General features: G+C 35.5%; 1 protein-coding gene across 1 annotated transcript in view; it reads right to left on the bottom strand.

The window, feature by feature from the left end:
- The window catches only part of TMEM156 (transmembrane protein 156), a 29785-nt gene extending 18102 nt beyond the window's left edge, over positions 1 to 11683 (bottom strand). The window contains exons 1-2 of the mRNA XM_006918928.2: positions 11573 to 11683; positions 1722 to 1991 (exon numbers count right to left, since the gene is read on the bottom strand). Of these exons, the coding sequence (XP_006918990.1) occupies positions 1722 to 1991; positions 11573 to 11660 (358 nt within the window). The 5' untranslated portion in view covers positions 11661 to 11683. The remainder of the gene's footprint in view (positions 1 to 1721; positions 1992 to 11572) is intronic.
- Positions 11684 to 24297: the final 12614 nt, after the last annotated feature.

The following is a 24297-nucleotide window of genomic DNA, read 5'->3' as shown; positions in this document are numbered from 1 at the left end:
CCTGGCCATCTTTGGCGTTTCTTGGCTTGTAGAAGCATCCTCTGATCTCTGCCTTTATCTCTACATGGCATTCTCCCTGCATGCATATTTGTGTCCAAATTTCCTCTTCTCCTGAGGACACCAGTCATATGGGATTACAGCCCATCTTAATGACCTCGTCTTAACTAATTACGTCTGCAACAACCTTATGTCCAAACAATGTCACATCTGAGATACTGGGCGTTAGAACTTTAATGTAATTTAACTCATAACGCACATGTTAACCTAAAATTTTGCCACTGACACCATAAATAGGTGGAGTCTAATATCTTTCCCCTTGAATCTGGGTGGAAGTGTTTGTGACTTGCTTGTAACTCGTTGAATGCAGAAGAAGTTGACACCACACGGTGAGCCAGAAAAGGTGAAGCAATTTCCTCCTAGTTCCTTGGAACATAATATTGGAGTCTTGAACAGCTTTGCAATAGTTCAATAACTTAAGGCCATCATGTTGTAAGGAAACCCAAACCAGCTCAAGTAGAAAGACCACATAGAAAAGCTCTGAGAGAAAAACTGCAGAGAAAGAAATGCCCACCTGCCTTTAGCCGCCCCAGCCCCGCTCTGCTGTAGCTCGTCACTGTTTAGTTCCAATAGTATAAAATGCTCCAAGCCAGAAATGCTCAGTTATGCTCGTTTCGAATCCCCGACCCCCCAAAACAACAATAATAAAATGATTGCTGTTGTTTTAAGCCACTAAATTTGGGGTGATTTGTTACACTGTCATAGCAGTTGGGGTAACTTGTCAATACACTGTTTTCACTTTTCAGGGAAGCAGAGTAGCATCTGTGAGCAACCAACCCTTGAAACACTTTCTAGTTCTTTATTATCATAAGAATATTTCCCTAATTTGCTTTCTGGTGAATTTGACTCAAAATCCTACAATAGTTATTGCACCACTTGAATAAGAATTTACTGAAAAGGTATAAGCAATAAATTTGATGCTTAGGCTTGAGGCCACCAGTACATTTTATAACTATAAGTGAATTTTTTAATCTCTCAATGATCCAGATATATTTGATTTAATTAAACAGTATATATTGATCTCAAAATAAATGCAAGATTAAGTTAGGCACTACAGATAATATGTAGTTATTCTTTTATTTATTCATTCATTCATTAAACAAATTTTTGAGTGCCTAATGTCAGACATTATACTAAGATATAGAAATACACGAGTGAACAAAGCCTTTGTCATCGAGGTTCATTGGATTGTCACACAAGTAAAAAGACAATTCATTCAAAGTGGATAAACGTTAGATGGAAATAGTTACAGATGCCAGATATATCAAGGGTTCAATGACTCCTTGGAGAATCAAAATGTGCTTTTACTATGAGAACCTACAAGTTTATTTAGAAGTTTTTAATTCACTTTTAAAAATTCACTTCAAATTCAATACCTTTGAAGAAAGCATGTTAAATAATCCTTTAATCATAAAATGTATGTGAATTACAGTGGAATTTTGATGTATTTTAAGAACAGATATTTTGTTTTTAATATATCAAAGTAAACTAAGAACGAACAGTATCCCAAAGCCTTGTATGTAAGTCACTCATCAAGAGCCACCCCACTGAGCCTTTCAACGCTACAGAACTTAAAATTGCAATATATTTTTAATATCTTTTTTTAAAAGAATAAGGTCATTTATCCTTAATAAATTTTATTCTCACTTTCCCTTTGCATTTACCTTTTGATGTTTGTTCCTGAGAAATCAATTCTATGTTTCCTTTGGACTCACAGACCAAACATGAGGAGCACATTTTAAATTCACTTGTGATGTCTTGGCAAATCCTGGCGAAGTTTTGAAAGCTGGAGTGATTTAGAAAGATTCCCATCAGAGTCTGAGTTTCCCTTACTGGTTGCAGAAAAGTCATGAGAGAAAAATTTAAGGAGGAGAGTGGATAGGTGAGATTAGGTTGTAAACACACTTCCAGACATGATAGCTCCAACACGTTTCCTATAAAGGGGGGAAAAAAACTTTCTTTACTGCGAAATTTTGAGTTTTAGGCATTCAGATAAATACACAATAAGCTCCCAGTTTTTCTTAGGCATATTTAGTACATTTCAGCTAATTAATGACAAGACTTTGTTTTTACATGACTTAAACAATACTCCATTTAAATATTTCTTTCTAAAATTTGTCAACATTCCCTATTAATTTCTAGGGAACAGAAGTCCTTGTACAGAAGTGCTTGGAAACTCTAGCATTTTAACCATTGTCTCTTCTGGGAAAGTTTTAATGAACAAACTTTAGGTTCTTCTGAATTCATCTTTTCTAAAATAGAGGTTCAAATTAATTTCATGAAATTGACCAGGAAATGGAAAACTTGAACGGTAGCTGTATTAGTTTCTAAGGGCTGCTGTAATAAGTTACTACAACCTTGGTGACTTAAAATGAGGAATTCATTCGCTCACAGTTCTGGAGGCCAGAAGTTCAACACCAGTTTTACTGGTATGAAGTCTAGGAGTCCACAGGCCATGCTCCCTCGAAGACCTTAGAGAAGAATCTGTTCCTTGCCCCTCTTCCAACTGTTGGTGGTTGCTGGCATTCCTTAGCTTGTGGTTGTATCACTCCAGACTCAGCCTCCATGGTTACATTACTTTCTCCTCTGTGTCTCTTGTCTTCTACTCTTCTATCTGTGTCAAATTTCCCTCTACCTCTCTCTTACCAAGACACTTGCAATTGGAGTTAGGGCCTACTAAATAATTTAGGATAACGGCTCCATCTAAAGATCCTTAATCACATCCGTTGAGACTCTTTTTCCTTATAAGGTCATATTTGCAGGTTCTAGAGATTAGCAGCTAATATCTTAGGGTAGCCCTTATTCAGCCTCCCTGAATCTCCCAAGACAAAATTTAACAGAGTGACAGACATGATTTTTATTTTTGTATGAAGACAAATATCAAATATGGAGATGATGATATAATAGAAAGAACACTGAGTTCGAAACAAAAGATAAAGACTCCAGTGCTTTTTCTGTCATTAGCCAATACACTTGGACAATTAATCTCTGTGAGTCTCATTTTCTCGTCAGCAAAACAGAGATAATAATTCTTGATCCTGCTAACCTCATGAGGTTATGTTAGCATCGAGTGGTATATAGAGTACATATGAAAACACTTTTGAAATTTATATAAATTTATATTAACTAAAATGCAAACCCATATTTCAAATTAAAAATTTATCCATCATTTGGGATAGGATTATCTATGATTTTAATTCACACAAATACTTAAAGCTCATGACATAAAAATCAGGAAGCCCTATTTAGCAATAGGTAATTTCTCTTTCAGATATTCTCAGTCTGACAGTCATTTGCTACTATAATAAAATAATTGATATGCTGTGCTCACTTCAGCAGCATATATACCAAAAATATTTGACATGCTCAATTCCACTTTTATATGTCCTTTTTAGACATTTCTAATGTAATCATATAGGACAAAATATATTTTTTTAATTTTCTAAATAATATGAAGCATATTAAAAGAATTACTACTTTTTTTTAGAATGACAACGTCTAGTTATACATCTTGATTCAAACTTAACAGCAAATCAAGCTATTGATTGATATTAAAGCATTTTTTTTACCTGTGGAATTTATATTTCAATAATAATTCCATGAGTGTTTCATTACTAATGATTATTTTTTATTATTTAATAAATTAAAGGCTCATTACCCTCAACATTTGAAATTGCTTCTGTAATAACTCACATGGGATTTCCAGCTACAAACACATTTTATACTTGAATTGCTATACAGGTTTTTTGGAGGAGGGGGTGGTGTTTTACTCAAATACACAATTTTATAATGTCTTAATATATCTATAAAGTTGTAATCAAATAGTAACTAATTTTTTAAAATATTGTCTTCAATCATGATGTTCCTCCCAGGAAGGAGATAGAAATGTACCACCTGATGAAACTCTATAATTTATAGCTATTTTTGTATTACTAAAACACTTGAAATACTTATTTCTCACCATCTTTTTATTTTTCTTACTAGAATTTTTCATCTTATGAAATTTTCAACTTTTTGAATTTATATTTCTATGATATGACCTAGAAGGGAGATAGAGAAGTTTTTACTGTCGATATTGCAGTATTACCCTCTAAGTGACTAACTGGGCTCTCTAGAATTGATGGTATATATTTATATTTGGCTATGAAGTCATCTTATGATGATTTTTAAACCTTAGTTTTAAATAATTCAATTGGAAAAGAAATAAAAGACACATCCTTTCCTAGTACAATTTTAAGAAATAAATGAATTCTACTCAATCATTTTTATTATCAGGTGGGCTATAGTCTCATCTCCATAAACAAATATTTATGATGTTAACTACTGTCATTAATATTGCTGGGAGTCAGACATATAACTCTCACTCCTACAGACTGAAATGCATTTCAGAATACTCCAGTACTAAGGCTGCAGTCTCTCAGGGTAAAGTATTCTATATGTAGAATACTAAACAAAATTAGGAAAATACATTGTCATAGGACAATGCCCAAGTCAATTATTTTTTTCTTTTGAAAGAAAAGCAATGAGTAAGACTAAAGAAACATGAACTATCTTTATTTTCTTTTTTAGCTTTTATAAACTTATATCATATATAAGCATATGTAAAATGTATTGTGCCAGTTAAAGAATAATGAAAATAAACACCATTTATTTATCACACAGATTAAGAAATAGGCTATTACCAACATCTTTAAAGCACATTATCCCTTCCCATCCCTGCCCACTCCTTTCCCAGAGGTTAATTAAGCACTATCATAAATTTTGTGTTTATCACCCCTTTGCTTTACCTTAATCTTTCCAAAATGTTTATATTTCTAAATAACATTGTTTCATTTAGCGTACTTTAGAAATGTATACATATACATGGAATATACTGTATGTATTCATCTATGACTTCCTTTTTTTTCTTAATATGTTTTAGTCATGTTGCTGCATATAGTTGTAGCTAATTACTTATGATATTCATTCGAATGACTTATACCACAATTTCTTCATTCTTCTGACAGAGAACATTTAGGTTGTTTCTATTTTTTGCTATTTGAAATAATGCTGCTATCAACTATAACTCCATACATTGCTGGTGGGAATGTAAAATAGTACCACCATTTTGGAAAATAGATTTTCATTTTCTTTAAGTTAAACATACTTACCATATGACCCAACAATTCTACTCCTGAGAATTTACACAAGAAAGATAAAAATATATATTAACACAAATACCTGTAAATAAATTTTCATGGCAACTTTCCGAATTTACAGTAGCCAAAAACTTGGAACAATCCTTTTAGTCACTTTTTAACTTCCCTGTCTTATGCTTTGACTTCTGTCCCTCACATATGGCCCAATGAAACTTAGACTCTAGGCCACCAGGAATTGGCAGATGTTCTCAAAGTGACCAATTTGTTTGCTGTTGCTTACCTGTCTGGATTTGTAATTTCTTGTCATTTTCCCCCTTTTAGAAGTTTTTTTTTATCGGTTCAACTATGTATTTTTTAAATTTTTAATATGTTTTATTGTACATTTTATATTTTTTTGTGCTAGGAGTATTTTTCAAGGTATGACTGCAAGAACAGAAGTCTCAATTCTCTGTTGACCTTCAAAAATAAATGAGAATTTATTATAAAACCTTCACTGTTTGAAGACAGTGAGGGCTCCAGAAACTACTTTATGTCAAGTCATATTTTCCTAATACTGAGGTTATTCCTCTATTAAGTAGTTGTCAGGGAACTTTAGAAGAAGCATGGATTATTTCAGACAATGAAAATTTGAAATTATTGCTTCAATATATTAAATGTAAACTAGGGCAAATAAGAAAATTTTGCCCCTAGAAACATAGCTAGTACAATCATTTTGGAGAAACATTTAGTGCTTTCTTATAAAATTAAATATACTAAACTATTTCACTGCTAGATAATTACCTGGAAAAATAAACACATATGTTCATACAAAGATTTATACAAGAATATTCATAGCAGCATAATTATAATAGCCCCAAACTAGAAACAGCCCAATGGCTGACTGAGCAAGTGTGGTGTATTTATACAGTGAACTACTTAGCCAATAAAAAGAAAAGTACTTAATAACACAAATGAATCTCAAAAACATTACACTAAGATTTAAAAAGTCAGACCAAAAATAGATCCTGTGTGATGATTCCATTTATATGAAGCATAAGAAGGCACAAAACTAAACTACGGTGGTGCAGGTCGTAAAGTTGCCTTGAGAGTGGGAGAAGAATCAACAGGAACAGGCAGGAGGAAGCTTACTGAGAGTGACGAAAATCTATGCCTTATATGGGATGGTAGTTACATAGGTGCACACAATTGTCAAATTCATGACAGTGAACACTTTCCATTTTATTGAGTGTAAATTATGCCTTTAAAAAACATAGTCAAAAAAATAAAACATAGCCAATTGTTTCTAAAGATCTTTCATCATTATGGAATATTCTGTATCATAATTCAGAAATTTAAAAATATTAGCTACCAGGATAGGAGTTTACAGTTTTGCTGCCTTGTTTGCAGAGACGTTGGCTAATACATGTTGTTTCCCTTTGGTCACAGGTCTGCCTCTGTAACAATTGGCGTAGATCCAAAAGAGTACTAATTTCAGTAGCAAAAACTCAAACAATTACATTTCCATTTGGGGCCCAATAGTTGACACTTCTCTATTAATATTAAGTGGGAAAGGGTTAAAAAATGTCTATTATGTTGTGTGTGGATGATACACCCACAATGTTAGCCATACTGGGAACAAGGAAATCTAGATAGGATATGAATTTATTTATAAGACATTTGGAGAAGACAATTTAAAATATTTTCTGGGGGAAAGGAGCAAAGTTTCAGGTTACTTTTAACTTACGGTAGCAGCACATGAATGGCAGGTTTGGGACAGAAGACAGAGACTGCTGGTTTTACTTGTCAAAACAAAAGATGTAAACACATAATATGAAATTCTCTATGGGAAAAAAATGGTAGGAAAATGACTCAGGGTAAAGAGACATATATCTTTTAAGTGAAAAAAACTGTGAAATAAATTTCACAGGCTGCACAACCTAAAAGTTCTAGGTTTATGATGACATTTTATGTTTCAAAAATGTAAGAGGATGATAATCATGTCTGGCCTGCCTAAATCAAAAGATGGTTGCGAGAATCAGATGAGAAATGCTTCCTTCAAGAATATTTCCTTTTTATTTCCTTTACAATAAAACTCAAATTAACTCACTCAACAAATACTCATTGAGAGCCTCCTAATACGTCAGGTACTGTTCTAAGTGCTCCAAGTATGAACAAAACAGAGAAAAACCTCATTTTCATCTAGCTTACATTCTAGTTGGAGAAATCAGACAACAAAAAAATATACAGAATAAATAAGTAAATTACATAGGTGATAAGTGCTATGAGAAAAAGTAACAGAACAGTGTAAGGAAGAGGAATACTATCATATTAATGTTTTAGAGAAAGTCATTTTTTTAATAAAAACAAAAAAGATATACAGAGAGAGGTTTTATCTACCAATGGAATTAGACAAGCAATTAGAAAGTGGCCCAAGCAAGGGTTGTTGGTATCATAATCTAATAGTTGAGAGAATAAGGCCAGTTCTGCCAAAGTAGCAAAAAAACATTATACTCAGCAGTGTTTTTTGCCAGTGCGTGTAAAAAATATTTGTCCATTAGTAGCCATTTTGAAACTATAAAGATTCAGAGGATTTAGTAAGAAATAAAATCTGATAACAAAATTAATTTATTTATCTAGTTTTATTTCTTCTTTTTGAAGATTTTTAGGATACTCTTGAGAATGATACTTAATCATGTATGAGCTGAAATATTTAATGAATTATTATATGTAAAAATACTTGGTGTAGTACCTAGTAAATGTATAAGAATTTATTAAATTTAAAAAATTTTTAAAGTCATAAAACTGTATCTCAAACCTTACTACTGATTCAGTTTTTAATGAGCCAGTCGATATGAGGAAAATAAAATGCCCATTTTTGAGAACTAGGATAACACTTTCAGGCAAATTAATTGTAGTTACCCTTAATAACACTTTTTTATACTATAGACATAGGTAATGTGCACATACGCTTGTATACTTCAAGATTTATCTTATAGTTCGTAGGTAAAGTTCCTTTATCCTTTGTTTCCTTCAATTGCACTGCTCATTATATTACCATTTCCATCAGAAAGTGTAAAATGGAAGGGGAAACAAAAGCTGGTAAACATAGTTTATGTCAGTTTGGCTCTTAAAAGTAAGTGAAAAAGTCAAAACAGCTACATAAAATTAGGTTTGAGGTGTTTTCATCAGTGCTATTCCTGTCATGTGTCACCTCAAATAATCCGGAATACACTTGTATAACCCATTACAGTTCCTAGTTTCAAGAATTTCTGAGATATTTATATTAGTGCATTTTATTTGAAAATCAATAATAATTGCTTTTCTTAGCATGTGCTTCGTCGAACAAGTAAGAAGTAATATTAGGTGATCATCAGAACTCTGACAGTTATTTCTCTTTGCAACAAAAATGGAAGGACAGGCCTGGGAGCAACTTTTAAATGCCCATCCTACATTTTTACATTGCTATTTTAGTAATTACAATATCATATTTAATTATTTATGAGTCAGTCTTCCCCCTGACTGAAAACTCCTCAAAGGAAGAATCACCTTTCATTTTCATAGCTCTGGGTTCCTAGCATAGGAATACATTATTCATAAGTGAAAGAATAAGTAAATAAAAGATCACTGAAATTAAGTGAGTTAACCAGATCCCTCTTTCTTAAACACTGTAAGTCCAACAAAAGCAGATTGCTAAAGTCTCTTGTTTGGGGCAACCCATATCCTTTAATTGCATTAAGCTCTGAATCAAAAAATATCCATTATCTTTTACATCTCCATTATCTTCATGCAATATAATTGTATCAAATCATTATATTAATTACTGTATCTTAGAATAAGCTGCCTTTTGAATAAACTGAAAGTATTAGAATAAGCTCTCTTGCCAGTGCAAATCCAATGCAAACTCATTAAAACTCCCAAACACTGTTAAAGTTCCTCTTCTTTGGTAAAGTTAGAATAGTTTATACTGTGTAATTATGATAATTGAATATTCCAAGTAATGATTATTCAGAGACTCAGATACATTCTTGATGAAAATGATCCAACACAGTGCTCTATTTTTAACTTGGGACTTCAGAGGGTTTATTATTTTGAAATCAAATCTATTAAACTCCTTGAATACATTATTCCTTATTAAGTTTCCTTTTGAATTCACCTGATGTGTCAAAGACAGTGTATCAGTGAATAATTTATAAGTAAAAGTCATTTATAATATTTATCTTAGAAATTAAAGTGAATAGAACATAGGAAAAAATGGGGTAAAAGACACAAGGAACTGATAGGGAGGGTGAGACTATATAAGGAAATCTCAAGATTAATTTTAGCATGTCTAGAACATTCTTAGCTTATAATCTAAGTAATTTTACCAGGTATTTTATTTTGTGAAATATACTGGTTAACGAGTCAACTCATGTCATAAGGCAACTATTATTGTGATTTAAAAATTACTAAGGAGGGTAAGAAGGAAGTAGAAGAGGGTAAAGGCTGTCAAGTATATGGTGACAAACAGATTTGACTCTGGGTGGTGAACACATGATGCAGTATAGAGATGATGTATTATAGAATTGCACACTTGAAACCTATATAATTTTATTAACCAGTGCCACTCCAATAAATTTAATTTTAAAAAATTACTAAAAAAACCAAAACAATTATGTACCCTTAGTTTAATCAATACAGGACTGTATAAAATGAAATGATATTAACTTATTCCTGGTGATCCATAAACAATTATAAGATAGAAAGCATCATTACACTATTGTATGTATAATACATTATTATTCCACTATTGTATGTGTAAAATATTTTGTCCAGTAATCAATTTTTGTTTAAGGCACTGTGCAAAATTCCTTCTACCACTAAATGACATCCTGATAAGATGGTGGTTTTCAAACATTTTCGTTTGTTGGCCTCAAGGAAGATTCCTTTGAAATAAAATTCCCAAGTAAGTCCATCACTACAAAGAGTCCAAGGAAATATCTATACTGTTCTTGAAGCAAGAAAAAAGAAATGGCTACTTTAAGTTTGTGGTGGCAGTAAAGGTAGTTTGGGGAAGGTTATAATCAGTTATAAAACTAAGAGAACAAAATTATTATCAGTGCTGGTAGTCAGCAGTTCTCATAAATACTAACCAATATTTAGCAAATAGTTTATTAAATCTTTTTTAGGCAGGTTATCTAGTTTTTAATAGATCCAACCTGATTTTTTGAAGGTGCTAGGTATATTTACACGACCTACCTAAGATAACAACTAAATGAACTTACTCTCAGCCCACAATAGCTTATAATTTTAAATAGGTTATCTCTAGTCAATTCTAACTATTTTCTTTATATTTTCACTCAGTGAAATCAAGAATTAAAAATATATGCTTTGATAGTTTAATCTAAGCAACATAATGCCAGAAAAAAGAGATATTTGAAAAATTCAATTGTCCACAAAATTGCACAGTCATGGTATTTATTTATCAAAAATATTTTTATCTGGCTATTTAGCATCATGTATGTGCAACATTAAGTATTCACTGCAATATGTCATCAAATGTGATTAGCAAAGATGTTTTTATCTGGTCACTTAGTATTATTTATATGCAACAATAATTATTGCAGCAAGTCATCAAACATAAGATTTTCCCTAATTTTAATCAAATTCATATAACTTTTTAATGATAGAATACAGCATTTTTTTTAGTTTATCTTATTAGATATTAGGGAGCATGATTGATATCCAAACAATAACATTAATGTTTTCAATTCTCTTACTGACATATAAAAGTGTTTAAATTTACATCTATTTATTTTCTTACCCTAGATTTCAGCAATCATAACATAATTCTCTGAAATACCCACAGTTCACTTTGTTCAATTTTTCTTTAGTTACAAATTTTCTCACACATACGCCTGCTTAAATTTGCATTCATCTTACTCTAATTGTATTTTTAAAATACATTTTTTTTCAAAAAACAGTAGTAAATTATTGTGTGAAATAGTCATGATGAAGGGAATTCAAGCATTTTTAACATAATAAGTGTTATTTTCTTTATAAAATAATTCCAGATTATAAAAGCATATTTAAAACTGTTTTTGAAGGAAACTATTTCAAAGAGCAAAATCATGTGATGAGAATATTGTAAACTCAATTTTTGAAATCTAGGCCGCAGATTGTAAATACTTCTTTACATTTTTCATTTCATTATTGAATGCTATAATAATTAAGTACTGTGAATAAGGTTGCTGTGCTATGTAACAGTCAACTGAAATTGTAATCTCATTTTATTAGCTTTGCCGACATAGAGCTTCGGCACATGCAGCATGTATTCAAAATGAAGACATTTCCTGTAACTGATAGCTATTATAATTTTTAAAATTAGAAAAAGAAAAGATAAATTATGATTATATACTCACCTTTTGGTGTTTTGAAATAATCCGGCAAAATTAAAATGAATGTGATCACTATTGCTAAAAGTAATTTAAGGAGGGCTGTTTTTGTCATTTCTATTCACATGACGCATGTGTTCTCATCTAGTATATTGATGGCTTGTTTCTTCCTGCTTTAAGTTTCATTTCTGCAGTACTTTAAGTTTACGCAGTTTACCTCATACTTCCTTTTGGGTAAATCTTAAAAAAAAAAAAGAGGTCTTGAACTGAGACTTCTTCATTTTGAGGCACTTGGCATTAAGTAAAGTATCCTTGAAAAAGCACTTTCAAACTCTCTTCTAAACAAGATAAAGAAATGATCTCAAGAAGCAAAGGGGTCTGTCATCTTCTAAATTTGAAGTTATTTTCCCTTGTTTACCAATATGTATGAGTAAATATAAACCCACAATGTACTCACCAAATATAAAGTGATTGAATGTCAGCAGTGTCCAGGTCGTATGGACATTGTTCATTCACTTATTAAAATGATTGTTGACTGCTTTTAAATGCCAGACAGGCACTGTGCTAGATTCTAGGGTTCTGAAAATGGTATGTCTAGAAGACAGTGAACAGTATAAAATGTAAGAATAAACTAAGGACACATGTCAAATTTTAGTTCTATTTTACTTCCCTGTATAAAAGTAGTAGAATGAGACTCATTATCAATATGCCTATCTGCTTCTTGTTACAGAATCCACATTTTCAGTTCTCATTTCAAAGAAAGATCTTTCATTATGAAAATCCCAATGAAATAAAGTACTTTGTTTTAGAATATAAATGAAGGGTAGGGAAATTTCTTGGTGAATAAATAATATGTGCAAACAAATATTTTTATTCCTTTGTTCTTGTTTTCTGTTTTTTTAAAAAAAATGGTACCGGATATCTCCGTTTTCTCCCTGCTCACTCCCTCTTGTACTCCCACCACCAATCTGTTTTCATTTATCTAATTTCTTGTTCTTACCCACCCAACCCTGGGCTTTATGGAACAATGGGTGAGTGGGGAGTAGGAGGCAGGGATATATTTAATACATTGTGTAAATATACTGTGAGTATGTATTAATTGTCTTTCCTTCTAATTGAGTGTGGCAATTTAATAGACAGCTGGGAGTTATGGGTTAAGAGACTTTAAGACCTGAGCCTAAGAATAGTCAAAATGGGAGTAGGGCTTCAAACATGAGACTTATTTTATAAACAACATCAAGAATCATTCAAAGAGAAGAATTGATGAGAGTAATTGCTTGCACTGCTTACTGAACTGAGATATTTTGGAATACAGATCCAGCTTCGTCTTCAGTAGAGATGCTGGTGGGAAACGGTGGGAGTCCCTGGTCCTTAATTTTTCTCCATCTTACAGGTGTCACGAAGCCAGTGGACCTTCTACTTCTTATTTTGACCCTGTTTTGATTCCCTCAGCCATTCTAACTCTTATTTATGAATACGAACATTCCATCCCTATTGATGGAAATGAAATTAACCAAGAAAGTTTTTACTTTTTATAACACTATTAAGTCAGTTTAATTCCTTGATCAATTTTTCTTTAAAAGGCAGTTAAACCACTTCTATGTTTTTCAACCTGAATTTTGATTTTACTGATGTTGGTTTTAATAGTATCTATTCTTTTCTGTGAAAAACAATGCTTTGGATCATTTATTAATTCTTTTGTCCATATCAAATTTTACTGATTCGTGAGTTTCCTTTGTGGTGGTATTTCTTGCAGACCAGCTTCTCCGTTTCCCATCCCCTACCACCCAATATGACCTCGAGCTGCTTATCCTGTTCTTGAACACCTGGAAGACAAACTTCCCTAGCAGTTCCCCGGGTCCTTTGTCGGTGAGGGGCTGACTCAAGTGCTCTGCATCTGGTTTCTCTGGCACTGTACAGATGGTGGATGTCAGGAGACCAGTCTACTGGCTACTTTGAGGATATAGGAGATCAGTGTCTCACAGCTGGCCTGAAATCCACTTGCTGAACACCATTATGTCATCTCTGATTTAGTAAATCATGAGAAAATTATGATATATTCTCAGGTATGTCAGGAATCTTTTATCATTCACAATTGTTCTATTCTATTTAAATTTAATTTTTGTAAATACTTTTGATCTTTCTGACTACAGTTACTAACTGCTTAAAGTGTTAGCAGAACAATAGCTAATGACAAGTTCTGAATACCCTCTGGGTCAAATCCTCCAAGATTCAATGGCAAGGATTAAAATTAAAAAGTTAAAATATCTCATTTTTTCCGACTATCATAATTCATCTACTAAAATGTTTTATAACTGAAATTGCTGTGTAAAGTACATCATTAAATATTTTAATTTTAAACACCAACAATCACTAAAATTTAATTATTAAGCTGCAGTTTCCTGTGGGTCATCCAACTTAAATTGATAGTGTCTTAGAAATAAATAAACATAAATTGTGCTAACTCTTGATTTTATTTAACTTTTAGTTTTAATTTTGAAGCTAGAATTGAAACAACAGAATAATTGGAAACAAATAAGCCCGGCCTAGACAAGCATCTAGTGGTGTATAAAACATTTTCTTTAACAATGCTATTTGTGGCTTCGATTTATTAATGAAGAAGGACAGAGATGTAACAAGCTCTAAACCATCAAGTGTGTGACTTTGTTAGAATTTAATATGGATATTTACCCTGAGGCACTGTGGGAAGCCAAGGCAACTCCCCAGAGCTCAGAAGTGGGCAAGGGGTCTCCTTGATACCTGGTGCTCTTCCTCTGATGTGCCTCCTTGCATTTGTGCTCTCCTTTCTTTCATACTTCTGTGCCATCGCCTCTCCATCAGCCAAACATGAAGACTCTGCAGCTTATAACTTATTTCTAAAGATGTCATTTGATTGCTAATGGTCCATAGATACATCGTAATTCATTTAACCATACTCCAATTACGTAATTTAAAAGTTGTTATATAATACCTCGATATGAATATTAATACACATAAATTTTTGCATAAGTCTGATTGAGTAGAATTACTGGCACAAACAGTACAAAGATTTTTGAAGTAGTTAATTCACACACACAAAACTGTCCCCCAGAAAAGTTGTGTCAACATACACTCTACCAAAAGTGTATGAGAGTGCCTGCATATCACCAAACTAGCACTGGTCATTTTATTATTTTAACCTTTCTCAATTTGAAAGGAAAAAAAAAAAAAAAAAAACTTGTCTTTTTAATTGACATTTCTTTGATTGCTAGTAAGTCTGAACATTTCTCATATTTGCTGGCAGTCTGAATTTCTTCTCTCACGAATTGCCTGTTCATGTCTTTTATTGGATCATTCATATCCTTGTTGCTTTATAGGCCTTTTTCTCTTAAGGAATATGTGTCCTTTGCCATGTATGTTGCAAATGTTTTTTCCAGGTTGTCCTATTCCTATTTCATTTTGTGTATGGTGGGGTTATCCTCCCCAAATATTATATGACAGAATGTAAAATATGTTAGATTATGTACTTGCGTTGAGAAATTTACGCTGAGAAATACAGTTCTTCCTCACTGTATTTATATTATACCAAATAATTCACACTTTACCAAGTCGTTTATTCTAAAATGCAAATTTTACTTGCAGTCAGATTTTCGGTGTCTGGAATGCATACTAACAAAGTGGGAAGCCTGGCCATCTCCCTAAAATGGAAACATCTGACTCTCTAATAACTTGTTAGAGTTGATAATAATGGTAACGGTCCACATTTGCATAGTTCTGTTTTACAATTTCCAGAGCACCTTCACAAATATTAGATTCTAAATGGAGAATGGCTACAAATCCGCAATTACTCACCCACTATGGGTTTCTCCTTCCGACCTCAATAAAGAAATGAGAGATTAATAAATCTAAAACACAGGGGTCGTTACTATTGCATTAGTGCCTTAGTTTTAACTTTCCTAAGTCTTATATTTCATATTTCAGATTCAGGTTCTCATAATACTTTAATGTATCTATATTTCTAATCAAGACTAAAAGTCTTGACTGAATTTTTAAAATTAAAAAATCCTTCATTTCTAGGAGCTGCTCTACCAGGAAAGCAAGAGGAATGCACTTTTAAGAGATAATAAGTAAGCAGCCTTAAAATGATGGTTGTATTTAACTTCTATGTAGTGATCTCCTATTATATGAAATACATACTTGTCATATATACTTTATATGAGCAATGTATTTTCTTCTTTTTTTTTCTTATTGTAACTAGCCCCAGCCCCTTCACTATATCCTATGGAGAGATCTTTTGGGGGATAACAACAGCAATGATGGATGACATTATTGAACATTTACTATGTGCTACTGCACAGTATTGAATGTTTCATATGGATTATTTTATTCAATCCCCCATCAACTCTCTGAGGGAGTTACTAAAATTGTTATTCCAATTTTATAGGCAAAAAATGTGAAGCATAGAGAAGTCAAGTAATGACATAGTTCGTAAAGGGTAAACCTAGGCTTGGAACTCAAAGTCTGACTGAGACTCCATCCTCAAAATGTGTGATAACATTTGACAAGAAAAGTCGCTTATAAAATAATAATGGCAAATACAAATATAGCCCTTACTATGTGCCAGACACTGTTCTAACTCAGGGTATCTCACAGGTGGCCTAGATAATTACTGACATTTTGGTCTAGATAATTCTTTGTTTCTAGGGGGCTGTCCTGTGCATTGTAGGATGTTTAGCAGCAGACGCCAGCAGCAACAAAAGAAAATGTCTCCAGAGATAACTAGATGTTCCTGTGGGGGCAGAATAGCTCCCAGTTGAGAACCACTGAGCTGAACACTTCATTTACATTAAGTCTTTTAATCCTCAAAACAACCCTAGGAAATAGTTACTATCATTATTTCCATTTGACTCACTTAAGAACAGTTCTAGTCTAGGTAACCTAATCATCCAGAAAGTGACTTTAAAAGACGATTCATAACCTGAATCAGCCTAATAACTTTTAATTGTGTTACTTGCAGAAAAACCATCTACTTTGGCAGCACGGTGGTGCTTGGATTAACAAACACATTTTGTGGGGGGAAATCATCTCTTGTTTCTGAGGTCTGCCGACATATGGAGAGGATTTGGGGAATTTCCAATGTCCTCATTCATTTTGTAGCTTGTTCTACAAATATTTACTGAATAGGCAGTGTTCTGAACCCTGGAGATGAAGTAGCAAATGAAGCAAAGTCCCTGCACTCACATTCTAGTGGGAGTGTACATTTCAGTGACAGACAAGAATCAAATAATGACGATAGCTTATTTTCAGATAATATTAAGTGTTCTGAAAAAAAAAAATAAGGCAAAAAATGATGTGGTTACAGAGAGTTGTTGTTTTAAATAAGGATGTTAAAGACGGCCTTGTATCATTCCACCAGGGAAAAGGCAAAACTACAGGGACAGAAAACACATTAGTGATTGCCAGGGCCTGGTGGTAGGGAGGGTTGACTACAGAAGGGCATGAGGGAGTTTTTAAGGTGATGGAAATGTTTTAAATCTTGATTATATCTTGGTGATATAAGCCTCAGTCAAAGCTCTAAAACTGTGCACTAAAATGAATGGATTTTCCTGGAGGTAAATTATAATTCAATAAACATTCTCTCTCATTCATTCTCTCTCTCTCTCTCTCTCTCCTCTCTCTCTCCTTCCTTCCTCTCTCTCTCTCTCTCTCTCTCTCTCCCTCCCTCCCCCTCTCTCTCTCTCTTTCTCTTTCTCTCTCTGCACAGGCTTTTTGCTGTTTTAAAAACAGAGATGATTGAGAAAGGGGCTGGGATGTTGTTTCCGAGGCTGGGCATCTGGACAGAGCTTGAACTTAATTGAAGAAAATTCCAGAAAGAGCCTCAGGTCAGGCCAGCTGGAGAACATGGCGTTGTCCCTGCTTTCCTTCCGTTGCTGTGGTGAGAGTGTTGCAAAGAAACCCAGGGCATGAGGGCACACAGAGGGTCACCCTTTTAGCAGCCAAGTCAGCCAGGCCAACTTGGGAAATACAGCCAGCCCTTCGGTGAACCAGAAAAGTTGCTCGGCATTGCTCAGACCACAGACTATGGTTCACTGAGCTGCTTTCTCTTTGTTTACCTCCCCTCTGGGGAACATCTGGTTTAATCTGCCACCACTGTGCTCAGGACATTGTCTGCGCAGAGTTCACACACTAGCCTTCTCCTATGCAGCAAATGCATGGCTGCTCTACCTACACTGTCACTACCTGATCACCTGGGGCAAGAAGGGCAGAGTCTGTTTTCACTAACAAAATCCACTACACTGAGATAGCAGACCATGCAGGAAAGAATCCATTGGAACCACTTTCCTTGAAAGGAATATGAAGCAGGCTTGTCTTCCCAGCCAAGTTACTCAAAGATAAGGAAGTGCTGGTGGTGAGGGAGGGGGGCCAACAAGGGAAACCACCCCAGAATGGACTCCTAGGACCACTGTAGCACTTCAGTCACTGGGAACAAAGCTTCTGACAAGTAATTTGACATGAAAATGCATCATCATGTTAATTCTATATATAGACAGAAAAGCACAATCAAAACATTCTTTGTGCTCCTAGAGTTTAACAACCTGACTCTATGAAATTGAGTAAAATCAATTGCTCATTCTGAAAGTATTCAGTGCCATATAGGTCCAGTCTCAGATAAAAAGAACTGGCTGCAACAGGAAGGCATTTCAATATCAAATTATGAATGCATGCCATTCTCCTCTCTTACATCCCCAAGAAAATCAAGAAATAGTATTACTTAGATTCAGAAGAGCCCTCTTGTTGCAGCCAGTTCTTTTTATCTGATACTGGACCTATTGGACCTAATGCTTTCAGACTCTGAGCAACTGATTTTACTCAATTTCCCAAAGAGTCAAAGGTTGTTGTATGTTAGCATCACGAAGAATGTTTCAATTGTGCTTTTTTGTCTCTTTATGCAGTAATCTATAAGGAACACTGTTTCTTGATTTTCTTGGGGGTAGAGGGGAGGAGAATGAAATGCTTCTTTTTCTTTCTCTTTACTGCTTAGACCATTGACTGAATGTCTTCGAATGTGTATGGTACATGCCGCCTTGTATTCATCCATTGTTTTTCTATCTCAGGTCAGCTGCTTGTTACTCAGCCAGAATCTTTCCTCAACAATTCTGCGCTAAGTATAGTCACTGAATATAGAATGCAAGTGTGAACACAGAGGGATGTGTGCTTTTGAAAAGATGAACAAAATGGAGGAGGAAGAGGAAGTATAATGATTGATAATAACTTTTCAGTTTACATATCGGTCTGATTCATCTTTGTTTATTCTCTCCCCCATAACAAGTAGCACTGTGTCTTCATAGGTCTCTTCATAACACTTGGAAAATGTTACTGAATGGGTATTCAATAAAGAACACTATCAGTACAATGACAAACTTGAGTGCTTAACTTTATAGAATGGTAATAAACATTTTCTGAGAACATTAAAATGAAAGCCAGATTGAATGGTCCTTATCTGTTAGTGAATCAGGAAGTAATATATCAGATATGGAGATATGTCTTGGAACATCTTTTAATTTGTAAAAATGAACATCAATATGTGGTCTTGCAATTTTCATTTTTTTCAAAGCAAGTATATTGAAATACTGGAAGTTTTTTTTTTTTTTTTTTAATGCATGGAAATAAATACAAGTAGTTTGTGTTCATCCCTATGATGCTCAGGGCAGAAAATGACCATACTTTAACAGTTGTTATTTCTCAGGGCTTTATAGGTGAGGGATGATTTTTCATTCATTCATTCATTCAACAAATATTGATGAACCTGCCATCACAGACCTCTCAGCTGGTCAGGGAGACAGACAGGTTAGCCAAAGTTCGCAGCCTATCAACTACCTGCTACAATAGAGGGGCATGGAGGGTACTACAGGAGCTCAGAAGAGGAACATGCTTAGCCTGGAAATTTCAGGATAAAGATTGCCAGAGGAAGTGACCCTTGAGTTGAATCTTGAGGGACTTACACAAGCAAAGATTGGAAAGGCAGGGCTGTCTAGATGGAGGAAACATATTTAAAGGAATAACTATGACAGAAATGATTCATTCTGGACAGTGCAAATTGTCCCAGATGGGCACAGGCCAGGAGAGGTAGAGAGGGGTCAGATTGTAAAGGATCTATGACCATGCTAAGACGTTCGAACTTAACCGCGAAGGCAACAGAGAGGCACTGAAGTGCGTTAAGTTGGGTCCTGGGGGCGTGAACAGAATTAAGTTTGTATTCAAGAAAGTTTAGGGAGACTGGCAGGAAGTGTTTAAATTCATTTTACAGAAGGTCGCTTTTGCCAGTCAGAGAGTGTGGCCTTGTAATAGGAGGCCTGCTTATAAATGGGTGGGTGGAGACAGGCCCACACTCCTTTACCATGTTGCAGTACCATGTAGGGCGGTTTCCTCGTCATCATCGTCGTTGTTGTTGTTTGTTGTTTTGTTTTGTAAAAAGTTGGTTTAATTTGTCACTTATTCACCTTATCTCAGTTATGTCATTTTGGCCTCCACAGTGACAGTCCCCTAGAAGCTGAGGTCAACCCCTCCCCCCATCATGATCAGTAAGCACACAGCATGAGCCCAAGCCTCACTTGGCCTCACTGAATGGTTGTAGGCTGCAGGTAGGGATGTGGGGCAACTCCCTTGAGGCCCAGGGCCCTCCCATTCACAGCCCATGAGTTGGGGGACCGCTGCCCTGCCTGCCAGAGGCCACAGCTCTTCCGTGGGTGGTGCCAAGCAGACTTTTGGAGGACGGCATTATTAGGTCTCTGATCAGGACTGGGTTGACAAGGCCGCGTGTAATATGGTGATATGCCCTGGACTGTGGGTGGACAGACCCATCCTGGTCCTGCTGCTGACTTCATGGATGACTTTACACAAGTTATTTCTTATCCCTCTGTCTGTTTACTGAATAGCACTGCTAGTGAGGTCTCCTAAGAGCCCCTCCTGACTCAGACAGGTGCCAAGTTTGCCACCTCTACTAAAGCATGACCGTGGCTCTGTGCTTCAAAGGCCACTGTTTGCCTGCTGCTGGCAGGGCATCTCTCTCCACAGGGCTGCCCTGGCCCCAGTGCTTCCTTCTCAGAACTAGAGCATCCTCCAGCAAAAACCCTCAGGCAGTCAGTGCCTGACTCTGCTCTCCCTGCTGCCAAGCACTGCCAGGCGCCTATCCCTGAGAGGAGCCTCCCTAAAGGCCTTTGGAAAGATTCCAGTTCCTAAGATCTAGGTCACCTGTTTCTGTGAACAGAATTTATTTTAGACATAATTGTGTATGCTATGGGCATTGAAAAGAGTGGCCTGACAGGGGGCTTGTGAAGACGTTTCCTCCATGTGTAGAGTTCCACTTGAAGAAAGGGCACTGTGTCAATCTCCAAAGCTCTGTAATTGGACTAGGACTATACCGCTTGCCTCTGACCAGAAGTAAGAATTGAACAGGAGTACAAATGAGGCTTTTAGCCTTGGTTGTGATTAAAACAAGCTTGATGGCTCCCATGCGAAAGACAGAAAAGTGACCTTATCATGTGGTGTAAGAAAGGGAGCCAAGAGGGAAGGAAACTAGGCAGATTGCCTGCAAATTTACGCCTGCCCTTTGGGGATGGAAGTTTGTTCCTGGAATAATAAAAACTGTAGAAGAGTAGCTGACCAAATGAATGGAGTTATGGATGTTGCTTATATTTTCCATAATAATTTCATTTCTTTAATCTCCTTTAGACTTTAGTAACATTCGTTTTAAAAAAATCTAGATTAACTTGGCTGTAGTGAAGAAAAGCAAGTAAATTTAAAAAAAAAAAAAAAAACCAAGTTAAAAAAGGGAACAAGTTACCTTGGGGAACCAAAAGAAACCAGAGTGAGAATCTCAGGTGAACTTCAAGGAGACAAATTTTGGATTGTGTTTACTTTGCCACCTGTCTCTCCCAACCTGGCGATTCTTCTTTCAGGGATATGATGATCTGCTCACACCTTTTAAAGCTCTGTATTTTAATGACGGCTGTTTCGTGTCAAAACATGGAGAGCAGCAGTACTGTTCCAAGTAATCTTAAATCCTCTAAAAGAGATCTCATTTCTGTGATCCAGATTTTGACCATAGATACTTAACATTATGTATTTAAGCCTTTAATCCTCCCCTCCCCCCGACACACACAACTGATAATAAGAGCAGAAAATGAAAAAATCAAACCATTTCTTTATTGAGGGCATCTATCTATACATTACGATTAAGTTCTGCTTGCAACCTATCAGTACCACAGTTTAACCAGATGAAAACATTAACCTCACAATAGTGATTGTTGTCAACTAAAATCATTTGCGTACTCACAAAGGACATTGTATTAGCACCACTTACCAAGTTATCTGTAGAGTAATCAAGTTTTAGGTTCATTCATTTTACTTCTTATTACTGCTATATTATTCCATCTCAGGGGAAACTTTGACTGAATTTATTGATTATTAAGACTTTGACTGAATTTATTGATTCATCATTACTCTCTGATTCTATGGATCCATTTATGGGCAAGTTGTAAGATCTCATCAAAAATTCTTAGCTGTGAATCCTTCTTCAAATTCTGTTCCTTAATATTGCCTGAATGAAAGACTAAAAACAGCCATTTCAAATCATAATTTTAAAAATGGCTCTATTTCAGATCTTATTAATATGTCTAATTCATATGACTGTTATAAGATAAATTGTATGAAAGCCCTCTGGTCATCACAAAAAAGAATACAAGCTATCTTTCCTATGTAAAGTCCTTCATTCATTCAAAAGATATTTGTTGGGTATATAATACTATGTGGCAGATACAGTAAGTAATAGACAAGTTTCTGCTCTCATGGAACTAACATTCCAGTGGGAGTAGAGAGATAACATGTATATGTCAGGTGGTGCTAAGTGCTGAGAAATGGGGCGGCAGGGGGAGGTCAGGGGTTTGCAGGTTAACATAGGATAGTCAGGAAGGGTGAAGTGAAGGAAAAGAAAGACAGTTGTGTGAGTAGCTAAGAGCCTTCCAGACGGAGGGACATGCAAAAGCTCCACAGACAAGTATTTCTTGGCGTATTGGCAGAAGAAAAAAGAGTCCAGTGTGGGGAACAGCCTGAAAGCAAGCAAGGTAGAAGCTGAGGCCAGCAGCAAGGTGCCAGATCACAAGGGATGTTTTATTTGACTTGCTTTTATTTAGGTGATGGAGCAAATAAACTGAAAATACTGATTGGTAAATTAAAGAGAATAAATTTCAGGACAGTACAAACAATACATTTAAAGTGAAAAATAAAAGGATTCATGTTTTATTGCAATTGTAATCTGGTTTGATTGCAATTTTCTAGTCTTTCTTGCTATAAACCCAAAAGAAAACGACCCAATTAAAATCCCAAAACTGAACAACAAATTGGGTGGGGGGAAGGACTATGAGAAGAATGTCATTTGCTCTTAACATGCACAAAAGTTAACACTGAAAATCAAGCGAGGGCTGAAAAATAGTACCAAATTCCAAAAATTCAGGCTACGGTTTTACACAGCTGTCTTTTGTACTTACACACAATACTAATGAAGTAATTTTTCTTTATGCAAGTAGATGGTGATTGCAAAGGTGGAATGGGGAGTCTCTTCGAAGTGGCTCTGATAAAAAAATATATCCTGTGCTTTGTGGTTGGAGCCCTCCGTGGTAGATTTTGTGATGTATCTCCTTCCTGATTGTGACAGTTTTAAATTAGCCCTTCCGCTTTCCTTTGAACAAGCAGTCCATGTCAATGCTTCATTGTTTTACATTATGTTGCCTTTTCTAACCACTTCCCCCAAGTGTACAAAATAGATCCCTAAATAGATCTCCCAGCAACTCCAGGTTACTGCCCCAAGTTGGTTATGTTATTATTGTTGATGACTTTATTCATCAGTCTTCCAGACCACTTGCTTGCATTGGATTTTCGTCATGGAGACATACTGAAAATGAACTGAGCAAAGGGTATTTCGGGGGTTGGGGGTGTAGGACCACATTTAACCCTTTCAGAAAGCATACTCCTATCCTAGCTCAGAGTAGCAAACACCGAATCTTCAAGTAAACAACACATGCATTACTTGAAGAGGCAAGGGCAGGTGGACATTTCATTTACACAGCACTTTGAGACAAACTAAGGTAACCCTTGTCTTCTCATGGCCACCATGAGCTCCATGGGGGCAGAGACCTTAGCTATTTTGCTCTGATTATGCGTTAACACATGTAAAGTGCTTTAGATTTGTGTTTAGCATATAGGCGCTGAGTAAATTATTGTTATTCTCAGCACTTAGTAGTTTAATACACATTGGCTAGACTAGAGGGATGAGTAAGGAATCTACTTTTGTCGAATTCCTATTACTCCACTATTGGAAAATGATGATTATGGCCAATGTTGAGGAGCATAATTGCTATGACACAAACCCATATCTGGAGCACAATAGTTATCAGACTGTTGCAAGCGCTGGAAAAGAGAACTCTTGGTGAGTTTCTCCAAAGCTCTAGAACGATATAGACAGGTACACCAAGTAATCGAAACCAAAGCCTGCTGTCTGATCGCCTTCCAGCCCTGCAGAGGGACCTCTTCCTAAACTTCCACCCCCAGGAATTCCCCATATCCCAGTTTCAAGGGGCGGGGAACAACGAAAATCTTGGTCAGGTTCGCCGCGCCCCTCCCCCCCAGCCCCGCCCACGTTGACGTTCCCCTCCCCCAAGGAGCTGCCCGAACCGCAGCCCGCACCCCTTCCTCCTCTTACTGCCCAGGCCTGGGCA

Source organism: Pteropus alecto, unplaced genomic scaffold (assembly GCF_000325575.1).
Source record: "Pteropus alecto unplaced genomic scaffold, ASM32557v1 scaffold5, whole genome shotgun sequence".
NCBI classification, from domain to species: Eukaryota; Metazoa; Chordata; class Mammalia; order Chiroptera; family Pteropodidae; genus Pteropus; species Pteropus alecto.
Note: the sequence above shows the minus strand (reverse complement) of the source record. Positions and strands in the feature narration are given on the sequence as shown.